The sequence below is a fragment of the Mustela lutreola genome, chromosome 1 (genome assembly GCF_030435805.1).
Source record: "Mustela lutreola isolate mMusLut2 chromosome 1, mMusLut2.pri, whole genome shotgun sequence".
Classification (NCBI taxonomy): domain Eukaryota; kingdom Metazoa; phylum Chordata; class Mammalia; order Carnivora; family Mustelidae; genus Mustela; species Mustela lutreola.
In genome coordinates this window covers 185,734,489-185,749,220 of record NC_081290.1, presented here as the reverse complement: position 1 = coordinate 185,749,220, position 14,732 = coordinate 185,734,489, and the positions used below count along the sequence as shown (strand labels likewise).

Here is a 14,732-nt window from a genome sequence, read left to right as displayed (position 1 = left end):
CTGGGCAGGACCAAATGGTACTCCTAGGGAATCTGAGGAAGGCTTGGCAAAAAGACTGCTGACGAGGGATGGGCAGGCAGAGGGCAGTGCCCCAGATATCTGGGAGGACTGGGTGAGCTGTGTCTCCCGAGTCCTGAACAGGTCTAGGGCTGGGAATGTGACTAGAATCTGAGGAGAGAAAGCTGGGTGGAGGCGGCCACCACAAAGGAGCTATGGCCCCTTCCTCCCTCTCTGGGGCACAGCCAGCCCTGGTGGTGATTCCACAGGGAGAAAAAATGAAGGGATACAAACCCCGCTCACTCTCTCCCTCTCTCCAACCTCCTCCCATTCCATCCCTCTTCCCGTTGGTCAGTGAGGCCAAGGTTCATGTCCAGGGGCACAGGGCAGGAAGAGAAGGGGTGCCGCGGATGTAAGTGGGGGCAGGGCTGCAGGTGCCCGGCAGGATGGCTGGGCGTACAGACCTGCTAATTGGGTTCTGTAGCTGGGAACTGGAGACCCAAAATGTTGCTCTGTTTTGGCCATTTTGGTACACCTCACTTCTCCGGGATGGTGATAGGAAGTGTCTTTGATGAACACATACTATTTTCATCAGGAAATGACAGGACTGCTTCCCCAGGACACTTTGAGGGCAAAACAACAACAATGAAAAATTCCTCATGGGGCCAGAAACAATACCTACCTTATTCATGTTTACTGAACAAATGAATGTTCTGAGCCCTTTCCTGTTGGATCTGGGGGAAAAATAATGTCTGAAATCTTCTATTTCTCTGATCCACCAAACAGCTGAATGCTTTCTGTGTGTCAGATAATATGTGCGATGCTTTTATGTGTATGATGTGGTCTGTTGAATTCTCACTGTGAGCTTGTTGGCAGGTAGTAGCACACCCCCCAGTCTAGATTCTTAAAAATAAAACTCAGCTCCTGAAGTAAGTGGAGTAAGTGGCAAAGCTGGGCAGTGCCCCACATCTGAATCCAAGCTCCAGTGTTCTCCTCCGCCACAGCTCTTGGCTACAGCTCTTGGCCTGAGCAGACATGGGAGTTGAGTTCAGGGCTCTTCTCCCTCGACTCCATATTCTGAGGGAGCCCAGGCAGAGGCCAGGGATGGAGGAGAAGGTGGTAGAGAAAAGCTGGGCTGGGCGAGACCTGACATCTACTGCCTTGCAGAAGACAGCGGCGGCCCCAGCCCTTGGGTCTGGGAGCATTTCCCAACTCAGTGGAGCCTGGCAGGCCGGAGCCACCTGGGGGACTGTAGTTGGGCTATTGTCTTTCACATTAAGCCCAATTGGCTGCAAATATCTAAAGGAGAGCAACACTCACGCTTTGTAATAATTTGGTTAAAACACATTTCTACCAAAGCACAGTCAGCAAGAAAACCACCACCAAATGAACTGTCGTCACCCTGGGCCTCTCGGGTCCTCTTTGTCATGCTGTGACAGAGATGGCTGAGGTCAGCTGGGGCGGGAGGAAGGGAGCTGACTGGTTGGAGCCCACGCGGGTGTTGTGTGATGGGCCCGGCCTGGGCTATGTGGGCTGGTGTGGGGCGATCAAGCCTGCTGTCTCTAGGGGGGAGAAGTGGGAAGTCTCCCCTAGAGATTTCACAGAAAAGGATGAGAAGTGTAAGAACAGCATCCTAAATGAAGTCCAAGTGGGCAAGGGAGGGGGGAGGGTAAACAGAAACAGCCCAGACTTAGAGGCAAGGGATTCAAGCTCCAGGACCCCTTCAATTCTAAGTGCCCATGTGTGCTAGTTTAAGCCCGGGCTGTATGTCTTGATTTTCCTTTTTTAAAAAAGTACTTTCCTGGGGAGCCTGGATGGTGTAGTTGGTTGAGTGTCTAACTCTTGGTGTCAGCTCAAGCCTTGTTCTCAGTGTCATGGGATTGGGCCCCATGTCGGGCTCTGTGCTGGGTATGGGGTCTGCTGGGGATTCTCTCTCCTCCTTTCTCTCTTCCCCTCCTTTGTCTCTCTTCCACAAAATAAACAAACAAATCCTCTTTTAAAAATTAAAAAAAAATTAAAAAGCACCTTACTTTTGGCTATGATTGAGATTGGCTGTTTTACTCCAAATAATGCTTCTGTGTAACTAGCATGTGTTTACCTGGTTCCTCTCTAACCAGAGGCTGCTGCAGAGAGTGAATGTAAACCTGGGCCCGAACCAAAGGTGGAACCCCAGTTTTATCAGATTCCATGACCCCCAAGCTGCCAGGGGAGAGGTGTGGCAACGGCCAAGAGGCTCGGAGGCAGGCTTGGCGTCATAGGCGTACCACTTGGGAAGTTACACTGGGGCCAGCACTTAGAAGGGATCGGTGCTTGGTTTCATGCTCTGCTGGGGTGCCATTCTGAAACCAGTAATTTTGAATAGGGCACCCCACATTTTCACTTTGTACCTGGCCCCGCCAACCATGTAGCCCACCCTGTCAGGGGGCTATTTTGTCCCTGGAGGATGTTTTGTAGCTGAAAGTAGAAGGGAAACTTGTAGCCACAAGGGTGGACAACTAACTCTGCTGTCACACAGAGCAGATGTCTCCCCTGCTTGTGTTTGGATTATACAATCATATAGACCCTCTCTATTGACTTTCTTCAAGAGCAAAGGGCCTTCCTTTTTATTTAGACTGATTTAGGAGCAATATTACTTATGGACTAGACTAATTTCTTCTACAAACCCAGTGCAGCCTAAAGAAATTTTAAATTTTATCACATAGTTTTCAGAAATGGTTTGTTTTCATGTCTCATTTGATCCTCAAATCCCTTTATTCTCTTGTTCAAGGAACAATGAGCACGAACAGAACGTCAGGCACTTTTTAAAATATCGGAATTAGAACAGTAAATAGGATAGGTTTCTCCCCTCTCCATCCCGTGGAATCAGCCACTGGGCTCTGGTGGTTGGATGTTTTGGAGTCTGCAGATGGAAAGGAAGTCTGCGCCAGAATGGACCATACCCAGAGTCTGTACCTGACTTAGACGATGAGATGTGGGACCTTCTGAGTTTATATTTCGATTATATTTTGGTCTCAGAGTTGGTGCTGAAATAGGTTAAGACATCTAAGGATGTTGGTATCCCAGTGCATGTTGCACATGTGAGGGACCTGAGTTTTCGGGAGCCAGAGGGCCAGAGGGCAGTGGATTATAATGGCCCAAGAATGAATGTCCTTCCTGGGAGCTAAGAATGACCTTATTTGGAAATGGGATCACCGCAGATACAAAGTGGTTCTGAAGAGGTCTTAGTTCAGTAGGGTGGACCCTTATCCCAGGATAACTGGTGTCCTTATGAGAAGAGAGGGGATCCATAAAGGAGAATGCCACGTGAGGACAGCGGCAGCGGTCGGAGTGACACATCTACAAGCCAAGGACTGCTGGCAGCTGCCAAAAGCTGGGGGAGAGGCATGGAACCGATTCTCCCTCAGAGTTCCCAGGAGGAACTAATTATGCTGACACACCAATTCCTAGCCTCCAGAACTGTGAGAGAATAAATGTATTCCTGTTGTTTTAAGCCACCGATTTGTGGTCCTTTGTTATAGAAGCCTTAGGAAACAAATACAGGTGACTTGCCCCATAACACACAGCGACGAACGCCAAAAATGCCCTAGAACATATATGTTGAGTTGTGTGGCAGTGGCAGCTACATATAGGATTAGCCTGTGGTCTCCAGAGTCAGACTGTTCAGGCTCCACAGTCACCCTGTCCCTTTGGGCAAGTTACTCAGAACTGGGGGAGTTCACTTCTCTGTGTCCCCAAATCACCCATCTGCATGATTTGTACTCCAAATGTACGCTCAACATGATTGAGCGCCAATCGCATAGACATGCGAGGATCACATGTTCAAACTCTTCAATGGTGCGTGGTGTCAAATAATGCTCAGTTTTGTGGTTATTATTTCAAGTCTCCCTGGGCCACATTTGAGGCCCATGATGGATACCAGGAGCCCCGTTTTACTCATGCTTGTGGTCCCAGTGGGGCCACTGACACTGGCACGTGATAAGAGCTCAAAAAATGTTCGCTGAGTTCTACAGAGTTGAGTCTATGAGTAACGCTACTTTTAGTTCCAATTAGGTGGGAGTGTGGGGCTTGCACAAACAGGGGCTCTCCGGGTGAGGTTGGTCCTCTGAGGGCTGCCTCTCTGCAGGTCATGCTGGAGCCAGTACCTGACTGCTGATGCTGGGGAAGAAGGAAAGTCACCTGCTCAGTGAGGCACCGCTCTCCGTGGGACTGGCTCTACCTAGAGCCCATCACTTCTAATGGACTAAAGGAGCTGGTGCCTTTAAATTCCACAGAAAGGGAAGAAAAAGCACTTTAGTTTCAGTCCGTGTTCTCCATTAGACACCCTTCAGGTGTTAGCAATATTATGCCACAATTTCATTATCCATTAAAGCCAGGTAATAATAAGTACACAAAGGTATTTGGAGCCTATTGATGTTAATGAAAGAGATCAATCTAATTCAGAATGTGTGTGTGGAGAGCTCCTTGGAGATGGAATAGGCCCCAAGGTTAGCCTTTAATTGCCTCCTTGATGGCAGACCTACCAGTACTCAAGTTTGCATGACCGTCTTTATGACATAGTTGGAATTTTTGACGCCCAGACTCACGCTTCATACAGAAGCCCATCTTCCTCCTCTCCCACGCCCCTCCCAACATTCCCAATTCGGAAAGAATGGGAAAGTTGCTGCCATGTAAGTGAGGTCCTTGCATAGGAGTGAGAGTTTCCTGGATCTGGACCACGGGTCGGGGGGGGATGAGCAGAAAGCTCATGATTCCAGGGGCCCTTGAGTGACCCTGGAAAGACTTCTAGGACTCTAAATTCTCTTTCTTCGTTCTCTCCCTTGCTCTCTCTCATGATCTGGTGAATTCAAAAAGATCTTCTATCAGGTTTATTAACGGCATTCAATAGACATCTCAACAAAATCACTCTACCCCAATCTAGAAAGAAAGACTACATTAGAGAAAGAGGATAGAGGAGGGAACTTTCTTTCTCAAATGCCCCTCTGCATTTTTCCAGGAGCCCCCAAACGGCTCCCGCCTCCTTCCCACATGGACTTTTTGCTCATTGTGACGATATCTGAGTGTTGGGCTCCCAGGAGTTCCCACAGCTGTCCACCCTCTTCCATCCAAAATGAATTCTCACATTTTATTCCTCCCTCCTCCCACTTCTACCCTCATCCTTAAAAAACCCAAAAAACAAAAAGCTGCCATACGGAAATCAAATGCTTCCCCTGCTGCTTTTGGGAACCAGCACCTCCAATAACATATTGGAGGTAAGATCCCCTCCTAAGGCTGCTGGACCGGGAGCCAGGCGAACACAGACATCCCCCGGAGGCAGAAGGGCCTGTGTTCTGGGCCCTCTATGGAACGCAGCCTGACTCCAAAGTGTTAGCAGTGCCCGTGTCCTGGAGTCAGTCCATGCCCTGGAGTCAGCAGATAGGACTGCCCGTTAGCTGGAACCAACAAGGCATCCTGAGCATGTGATTTAGTACCAACGGCAGCAGAGTACATCAGGCCCAGAGCGACAACATGTTTAGAACAGATCATTTTCCTTCCCGCCTGCGTGGACTTGTCTCCAACCCCCTGCTGGGCAGCCTGGACAGGGCTACAGCACGTGATTAGATTAAGAGGGAGATGGCCCTTTGCTGTCAGGACCCTAGTAGACCCAATGTTGGCACAAATCCGGGCTCTGAATTTCACATCATTGCCCAAGGGCTACTGAAAGACACCAGGACTTGTCAGTTGTTAACTTCAGAGCAGGAGGACTGAGAGTAAGAGAACAAAAGTCTGGCCACAGTACACATAGCAGGTGGGGGAGGGGGCACAGAGGCTGAGACAGGTCAGGGAAATAGAGAACTGGGATAGTCACTGAACCCACTTTACGTCTGTTCAGAGTAGTGGAACCGCTGCTGAGTCTGGCTCCCTGCCCTAGGAAACACGATCTGTGACTCTACTCAGGGTTGCCTCCCTCTTCTGTTCTAGAGGGCCAGGCTAGAAGGCAGCCCTGCCAGATAGCCCACTTCAGCCCCCACCCAGGGCAAAGCTCCACAAGCAGGAAGTTCTATTGCGGTCCACCTCTAGCCTGCGTCCACGTACACGCTGTAAGTGCAGATGCAGCATGGCGGCGAACAGAGCTGGGGGCGGGGGTCATTGCTCATGAGATGCAAGGAAGCTTCTCCTTTCTTTAAATGATCTTTCACATCTCTGTTCATCACATTTAAAATGGAGCTACCAAATAGAAAACCTCTGGCCACTACTGAGAAAACAAACTAATATTCAGGGTAAGGGATGACGTGTAACCATAAGTAATGGCTGCTCTATGGAAAGTGTGTGTGTGTGGGTGTTGAGTATGCACGCATGTGTATGCATGACTCCTGTTTACCTGCCCTGTCTCTTGCCTTTGTTTGTCTCATTCGTGCAGCGTAGGTAATGGTGTGTGCAGCGTTCTCCGGCGCGCTTGCTAGGTGACTGTGCCCCACCTTGCGCATGCTGCTCCCTCGCATTTCCCTTTAATGCTCTCCATTATTTGGGCTGCATTAATAATGTTTGTGGGCTGATATCTTTAAAATTAATGAGGTGTTTACTCTTAGCCAAGAAACTCATTGAAATTAAAAAAGCTTTCTCTCCTTCCCCTCCTTTTCTCTCACTTACAAAGAGGTGGACAAACAAGCCACAATACTAGCTTTGCTAGAAACCAAGCAGAACAGGGAAACACCCAAACCCCACCACTGGGAAGGCATGAGTTGCGATTAGTCAGTCATACGGAGTCAGGTTCAAACCACAGCTATTTCTAGGAGGCCCTGATTTAACCAGGGCTTTGCTAGAAAGTTACACAGAACATTTATTAACAATGGAGGGGCATCTGTGCCCTCGAGAATAGCTTATTTCACCCTCTCTTAGCATATAATTACCCAGCATAACCAAAGTACCTAGTCTAGTCTGAACTTTCCCTCTTATTCAAAAGATTTGTTTTCAGGAGAATTCATCTTGGGTATAATCCTGGCCTGTCTGTTCCCTCTTTTTCAATCAGAGACATTACCTGGCATAAAGGACTCCTCCCCACCCGACCACCACCACTATCTGACTTGGTGTGGAAGAGCAGAAATGAATATGAATCATGGGTCGACCAGCTGCATGAACTTGCTGCAAACCACTTATCAGGGAAGGGAGAATGGCTGCCTCTGGAGTGTAAACCAGCAGGCTTCACTGTCCTAAACCCACCTCCCAAGCTCCTACGAACCAAACCTCCTCATGATAGTGTAGCCAAGTGCATCCCTGGTGGCGCGTCTGAGAAGTCTGGGTAATCGCTGAGTCATTTTAGAGCAGCTGTCCTCTCTGGTCCAGAAACCGCCAATAGGTTCCAAGGATCCTGCAGGTGATTTGTTAGCTAACTGCTAGAGATAGTCAAGCTAATAATGATAATTTTATAAATTTGTATCTGGAATTAATAATTAACTCAGTTAAAAACAGGACAGTAATGCTGAAGAGACAGTCTTCTCCCAATTTGTTGTTGTTATTGTATGTGGGGTTTCTTTTCTTCCCTCTCCATGGCTGTTAGGAATGAGGATGTCAGTATGTACCAAAAGGCTTGAGGATGCCTGCTATGATGGTGGTTCTGGTGCCTGAAAATCAACCTTTTTATACCCACGTAAGGGATATCTGCAGCAGGAGTCCAGGGCCTGTGGCTGAATCTCTGGTCTGGGAAACGCCCACGCCGGGGGAAGTCCAGAGCCACCAGAGTCATCTGTTCTCGGATGGTCACAAGTGAGAACAAGCAGCAGATCAGAGACTCCTCAGCCCAACACAGAAGGCCCAGGACTGCCGAGAAGTGGGCAGCCGGGACAGGGAGGAGGACTTACGTGAAACTGAATCTGGGCAGACTCTCCAGCATAGCTCTGTAGGATGTTGTGCGATGAGGACACAGAGAGAAGCTCCCACTCACTGTCGTTCAAAAATTCCTTCTTGTCATGCTTCATGTCTCCTCTGCTCCTCAGGAAGGCCAGGTTGACGTCGTGCACTGACAACAACAGAAGCAAGTGACTCCCCCACAGAGACAGGCCTTGATAACAACCTACTTTTCCAACTCCCCATTCAAATTCTTCCCTTTATTCCTGCCCCTGCATGTACAGTCTCACCGAGACAGGGTTCAGTATAACCATTTTGAATTAGGGATAGCGATGTGGAATAAAATCTTTTTAGCAGGAAGACAAAACAAAAGAAAAACAGGAACGAAACCCAGCTGTGAATTTACAGTTTGTATTCCATTATCCGTAGAATGCTGGCCCCGGTCCTAGAACTTCTATAACCTTCTCAGAGGCAGCAGAGGTCAAATATTGTATTCCCAAACCAACAGCAGCGGTGAGCTAGGCATAGCACAGGATTTAGTCGGGATGACAACAGAAGCCAAAGGACGGTAAGAAGACACTGAGATTTGCAAAGAGTCAATGATGTGCAAGAACACAATGACCTCGCGGATGGCACTACCAAATGTCACCCGTGTGTGCCAACCCAGGCAGTGTGTCTCCCACTAGCAGACTGTGCCTCTCCCAGTTTACCTGTGTGCAGGGCGCTACTGAAGGTCAGGCTGCAGTTCTGGATGTCAAACGGAAACGCGTAGGTTTCTAAACTGCACGCAGAGACCACCTGGATAGGCTTAGAGTTCTTAATGGTCCCAGATGAGTTCACATAGACATACAGAAGGTTGGGTGATCCTTCGAAGTCCACACTATGTAAAACACAAGAGACCTCGCTGTTACAGAAAGGGTCTTCCCCATTTCAATCCACAGGCAGAACTGATTATAAGATGGCAGTGACCACGATACCCAGGACTCACCTAGAAGTGCAAATAAGAATCACATTTCCCATGACATAATTCACCCTGGCAAAGATGGACTCAGTAATCAGAGTCTCAAAAGTTAATTCACTTGGTGCTCTTGAAGCACAGACATAATCCATGAGTAACCTCAAGCATTTGTAATCCAATCTGTATCTTAGATGACATCAAATCATGGTACTTCCAACTTGAATATTCCCAAAACTGTCATCCTCTTCAAGATGAAAACCAAAAAACAGAAGCAATAACTAAAAGTAAGAGCAAGTGGCCTGAACAGTCCAAGTAGTGTTAAACCCCATGGAAATATACCCCAGCACACTTACAGCTCCTTGATGATGATGTCAGGCGCCCAGATGTCACTCAGAGGTAGAGAGATCTCTCTAATCTCATCAAACATGCTGGGGTTCCAGGATAAAAACTCATCATCCCAAACCTGTAAGGAGTGGCCAGAAAAGAAATTTATCAAAAAGGGGCAATGTCAGTCTCACCAAAGAACTGAAGAGGGATTTGGGTGAATAACCCAACTGATCTGCTTGTTGGCACTGTTAGGGGAGAGGACTCTCCTCCCAGATCCTAAAGATGGTACCCCAACCAGAAACCATGGCCATATATCTTACACAAATTCTAATAAATTGGATCTGCTGTATATCTATGAAGCTAAGTTGCAAACACAAAGAAGATATCTATTCCTTAGAATAATGATATTTTGCAACAGGTTAAGATCAAGGGTCCAGCATGCACAGAAGGAAACGTCATTTACCTCGTGGTACCATATACTTGTCTTCAATTTTTGGTTCTGTGCATCCTGCAAGGCAAAGAGAAAGTCTGTACCAAATCTTAGAATGTCAATAAATGAAAGTCCAATTCAACACGATGATAATTCAGAGAAAAAAACAAATCTAACTCAATATGTTGAGTTTGAAAGTATTGCCTTCACTCTTCAAATCTGAGTATTCTCGGTTCCTATTTATTTACACATGCCTGTCACTGTGAACTTTACTATAGTATCTATGACAAAATGGCACCATGACTACATCTGACATCTTGAAGGATTTGCTAATCCCTTTCCTACCCTAATTAGTTACTCTGCCATTAATCAAACTAAAAAATGACATGTAGCCTAGCCAATTCTGGGCTAAAAAGATGAGACCAAGCTTTCATTTGTAATTAAGATATTATTCATAATATTTCAATGAGTGTTATCTCAACTGCTCTTGGCAGCCATTCCTGTTAAGTTACCTTCTGTTTGGATTTCTCTGCTTATCAAACAGACTGAATGAGCTTCATGTAAATGAAGTGTATTTTTGATGATATAGATGTGATTTCCCCATATTGGCAATGAATAATTTTTTTAAAAGACCCCTAAGAATAACAAACCAAAAAACCTGCTCCTTACTAATTTTTTCGTATCTACTGTACCAAAGAACATTCTAAAACTGCTATGTCCTGAGGAATTAAAAGGAATATCCCACACCATGTACAAACATCAACTCACTAACTCAAAATGGACCATAAACCTAAATGTAAGAGCTAAAATTGTAAAACTTTAGAAGAAGACATAGGAGAGGTGCCTGGCGTCTGTTAGGCAGCTGACTCTTGGTTTCGGTTTAGGTCATAATCTTGGGGTCCTGGGACAGAGCCCCATGCCAGGCTCCAACCTCAGTGGGAAGTCGGCTTGGGATTCTCTCCCTCCCCACAACTGCATGTGCACACGTTCTCTCTGTCTCAAATAAATAAATAAATCATTTCTAAAAAGGAAGAAAACAAAGTAGATCTTCGTGACTTTGAATTAGGCGGTTGATGACACCATAATCACTGCAACCAAAGAAAAAGTAAATGGGACTTCAGCTAAATGAAAAACTTCCATGCTTTAAAGGTAAAGGACAGCTTCAAGAAGTAAAAGGACAATCCACAGAATGGAAATAATATGTGCAGATCATATATCTGATCCGGAGTTAATATCCAGAATCTATAAATCTATAATTCTACAAATTAAAACAAAACAATGACCCTACTTCAAAATGGATATTTCTTTAAAGTAGATATGCAAATGGCTAATACACACATGAAAAGATGCTCAATATCCCTGCTATGGACCAAATTATGAACTTTGGTCTTGGACTTCCCAGCCTCTAGAACTGTGAGAAATAGAGTCTATGGTACTTGTTACAGCACTCCAAGCCAGCTAACACAATCCCTGATCATTAGGGAAATGCAAATCAAAACCACAGTGAAATACCACTTCACTCTCATTAAGATGGCTACTAAAACAAAACAAAACAAAATCAAACAAAAACAGAAAATAAGTGTTGGTGAAGATGTAAAGAATTGGAATCCTTGTGCACTATTGGTGGGAATATAAAATGGTACAGCTGCTATGGAAAATAGTGGCAGTTCCTAAAAAATTAAAAATAGAATTACCATATGGTCTAGCAATTCCATTCTTTGGTATAAATCCAAAAGAACTGAAAGCAGAGACTCAGTTATTTGCACATCCATGTTCACAGCACCATTAGTCACAATAGCTAAGGGGTGGAAGCAACCCAAGTGTCCATCAAAGATGAATACATAAGCAAAATGTGGTCTATACGTACAAAGTAACATTATGCGGCCTTAAGAGGGAAAGAAATTCTGACACATGCTACAACATGAATGAACCTTGAGGAGACACCATTTCCTTCCAAGTTTTACCAGCGGAGATATTCTGAAATCATGTTTTTAAAATCAGCATTATTTAGTTAGATTTGATTTTCTTGCTCTGAACTGTCATGCTGTTGAACCGGACTTTGATTTATTGACACTGGAAGATGTGGGGTCTGTCTCCCCAGTTAGAGCACAAAGGGCTCAGTTTTAGGTTAGCTGCCACTGATGAGGGTTCCCCACAAACTGGGGGAGGCGGAGACCGGGTTCAAAATGTAGTTTGTCTTACTGGAAAATATAGCTTGTAACCATTCTTTCACAGCAAATATACTTTTAAGGAAATTAAATTTCATTAAAGTTTAATGAAATTTAATTTAATGAAATGTCCTGATCAGTTGTTATTTTTTATTTTTAAATGTCTGTCACACCAGGTCATGAATGTGTCACTGACTCAGTCATGGCTGAAGAGACTATTATTTTACTCAGTTGATTCTTATTAACTGCCAGATTGATGCCTTAGCTCATTTTTCTCTTCCTGCCCATTGTTTTGTCATGTTACATGTAACAAGTGTTAAGAATTTTTTTCTAATATATTAAGGGGTGCCTGGGAGCATCTGTTATTCAGCCCTAAAGAACACAATGTCAAAAAGAAGTCTGAGGCTAAAACTGATTTTTTTTTTTTTTTTTTTGTCAAAGGAAACAAGTTTCTCAATGCCAGCTGGTGAACATAATTGGTTCTCTGGTGGCATTATTCACAGCTTTTCCCTCTGTGTATCTCTTTCTCTCTCTCTTTTTTCTTTAGATACCTTCCATCTTGCTTGTTAAAAGCAAAGGATATTTCAGAGAATTGGAATTCATTAGTCTTCCTAACAGAGGGAGTCTATTTAGATCTAAATTGGTGGTTAGCAAATATACAGATAATTCCCGCACATTCTTATTTATCTTTCCCAGTTCCAAAGACTATAGAAACAGATGCCTCAACGTCTGGCTAGGAGGCTCTAGTCAATGGACTGGAATACAAAGGTAGCTGAGACTCGGAATTGACAAAACTCAATAGAAACAAATTGAAACTCTTCACTGTTGAGTAGACTATCTCTATAATCAGATTTCCCTAAGGTACTCATAATACCCAGAAATTCTAAGACAAGACTGTAGTCTTTCATATAAACAAAACAGGAGGCAGAACATTATAACGGAAGCAAGATGCCGTGATGGAAACTGCGCTGAAAGCTCTTCACTCCAGACAAAAGTTGCCAGCAGCGGATGCACCCAACAACTTATCTATTCCCACAGGGGGTGTCCTGTCTGATTCTGTGCATGATTTCCTTAAGTCCCTCAAAACGGGCCTTGACTCCACAATGAACTTTAGGCTTAGCCCTGCTGAATGTCCTAGAGATGTTTGCAAAGCATATTAGACTATCTTAATCAATTGATTGCTTGACAGATATCTATCCCTGTCTTTGAGGTAAGATCCGCTACCTGCATATTGTGGGAAACATGAACATGAACATGAAGCAAGCCCTTCCCTCAGGCAGCTTATTAATAAACTAGGGTATGTGACATTTTAACAAATAACTCTCTGTGTTAAGAAATATATAGACTTCTGTAGATTTAAAGGAAGGAGACATTGCTGTCAGCTTGCAGATTTGAGGGAAATCTCTTTTGGGAGCTGAGATTTGAAGGATTATAATATTTTACAGATGGAGAATGAAGACAAAGACATTCAGTGGAGGAAACAGGAGACAACAAGGGGTTGGTTTCATTGCAGTATTGAGGAGATAAGGCTAAGGCAGTAGACAGGGATAAAACTAGAGTGATGGAATTTGAGATTTTTCCAGATTTCTGGAGGAAAGTCTGCCAAATCCAGTAAGACAGTACTACTGTCTAACGCATTCCAGTAAAAAGTAGTATATTCCACGCCAATGGAGAAAACATATCTTTGAAAAAATAATGGTGTTCTCCTTAACTACCAGAAAGAATCTGGCTTTATCAGGATAGAGAGAAACAGATAAATTTCAATTTGATATAGTTGTTCCAAGAGAAAAATATTAACATAGAAACTTGACTCCTTTTCTCTATTTATCTCCAGCTAACCCTCTAAAGGAAAGCCTGAGCAATTCTACTTTATCTTAATCAATACGAAGCAGAAAGTGGGAGGATGAGGATAGACCTAAAGGTAGTCTTATTCAAAGTTGATTATCTGTGTGTCTTGGGGTTTTGCAGGATGTGACTCATATCCTGTGTCTTTATTCAAATCAGGCTATTCCTATTGAACAATGACTGATAAACAATGCAGTCGTAATAACCCACTGACAACTAGTAGGGACTAATATTCCCTAAGTATGTGAAGATATAGCCCCAGGAAATTAACTCTCAAAAATTTTAGTTCAACATCCAATTACAGAGGAAATTTAAGGGAGTTTTCTGTAAGCTCTATGCTTTCTGGGAGCTTTATGTAAGACTAGGCCTTTGAAGTAGGGGTGGATATTTCCTGGCACTCCATTAAATATTTTCTAGGATCTTAGAACTGGTACTTTTGTGAAAACTGATTTTTTTTTTTTTTTTGGTGTGCTTATCACTTAAATGTTCCTTTTCATAAAGAAATGATGATTAGGGATTTATGTGAGCTGGAGGAAAGTGATGTTAAAATAATTTGTGGGGCGCCTGGATGGCTCAGTCAGTTAAGCCGCTGGCTCTTATTTTCGGCTCAGTCATGATCTTGGGCTCTGTGCTCACCACTCAACCTGCTTGAGGATTCTCTCTCTTCCTCTCCTTTTGCCCCTCCCCTGCTTGGGCACATGCACTCTCTCTCTCTCTCTCTTTCTCTTAAATAAATAAGTCTTTAAAAAAATAACTAGCATCAGACAAAAAAAAAAAAAAAATTTAAGCCCTGTGATATCAATTATATTTTAACTTTCAAATTATTTTTTAATCAACTACAATGTCTAAATCTCAGTCAAAAAATCGGAGTCTATGATTGACAGCACAGCATTAAGATATTAACACAGAAAAATATCTCCATATAAACAAAGAGGAATTGTTAAGTTATTTTAACAAAATACATTAAAATAATAACGTATTATGGGGAATATAATGTATATAAATGTAAAATTGAAGATAAAAGTAGTACAAAGGACAATGGAGCTGGGAAATGGAATCTTACTGTTGTAAGATTTGTACAGTTTATGTAAAGGACAGTAACATTAATTCTAAGTACACTGTATTAAGTGAATGATGGATATGGAAATCCCTAAAACAACCTCTAAAAAATAATCTAGAAGGATGC

At 44.0% G+C, this 14,732-nt stretch overlaps 1 protein-coding gene across 12 annotated transcripts in view; it reads right to left on the bottom strand.

The window, feature by feature from the left end:
• Nucleotides 1–14,732, bottom strand: part of HTR3B (5-hydroxytryptamine receptor 3B) — a 49,386-nt gene that overhangs the window by 5,611 nt on the left and 29,043 nt on the right. For 11 of the 12 annotated variants that reach the window (XR_009355517.1, XM_059181166.1, XM_059181183.1 and 8 more), the window contains 4 exons: nt 9,567–9,611; nt 9,130–9,239; nt 8,529–8,698; nt 7,833–7,990 (listed from right to left, as the gene is read on the bottom strand). Coding sequence is in view for 11 of the 12 variants with exons in the window: in XM_059181166.1 (XP_059037149.1) it covers nt 7,833–7,990; nt 8,529–8,698; nt 9,130–9,239; nt 9,567–9,611 (483 nt within the window). In the remaining variant the exon portion in view is untranslated. Of the gene's footprint in view, nt 1–7,832; nt 7,991–8,528; nt 8,699–8,806; nt 9,021–9,129; nt 9,240–9,566; nt 9,612–14,732 lie in introns of those variants that run through there. The other variant, XM_059181244.1, reaches the window with a different exon arrangement.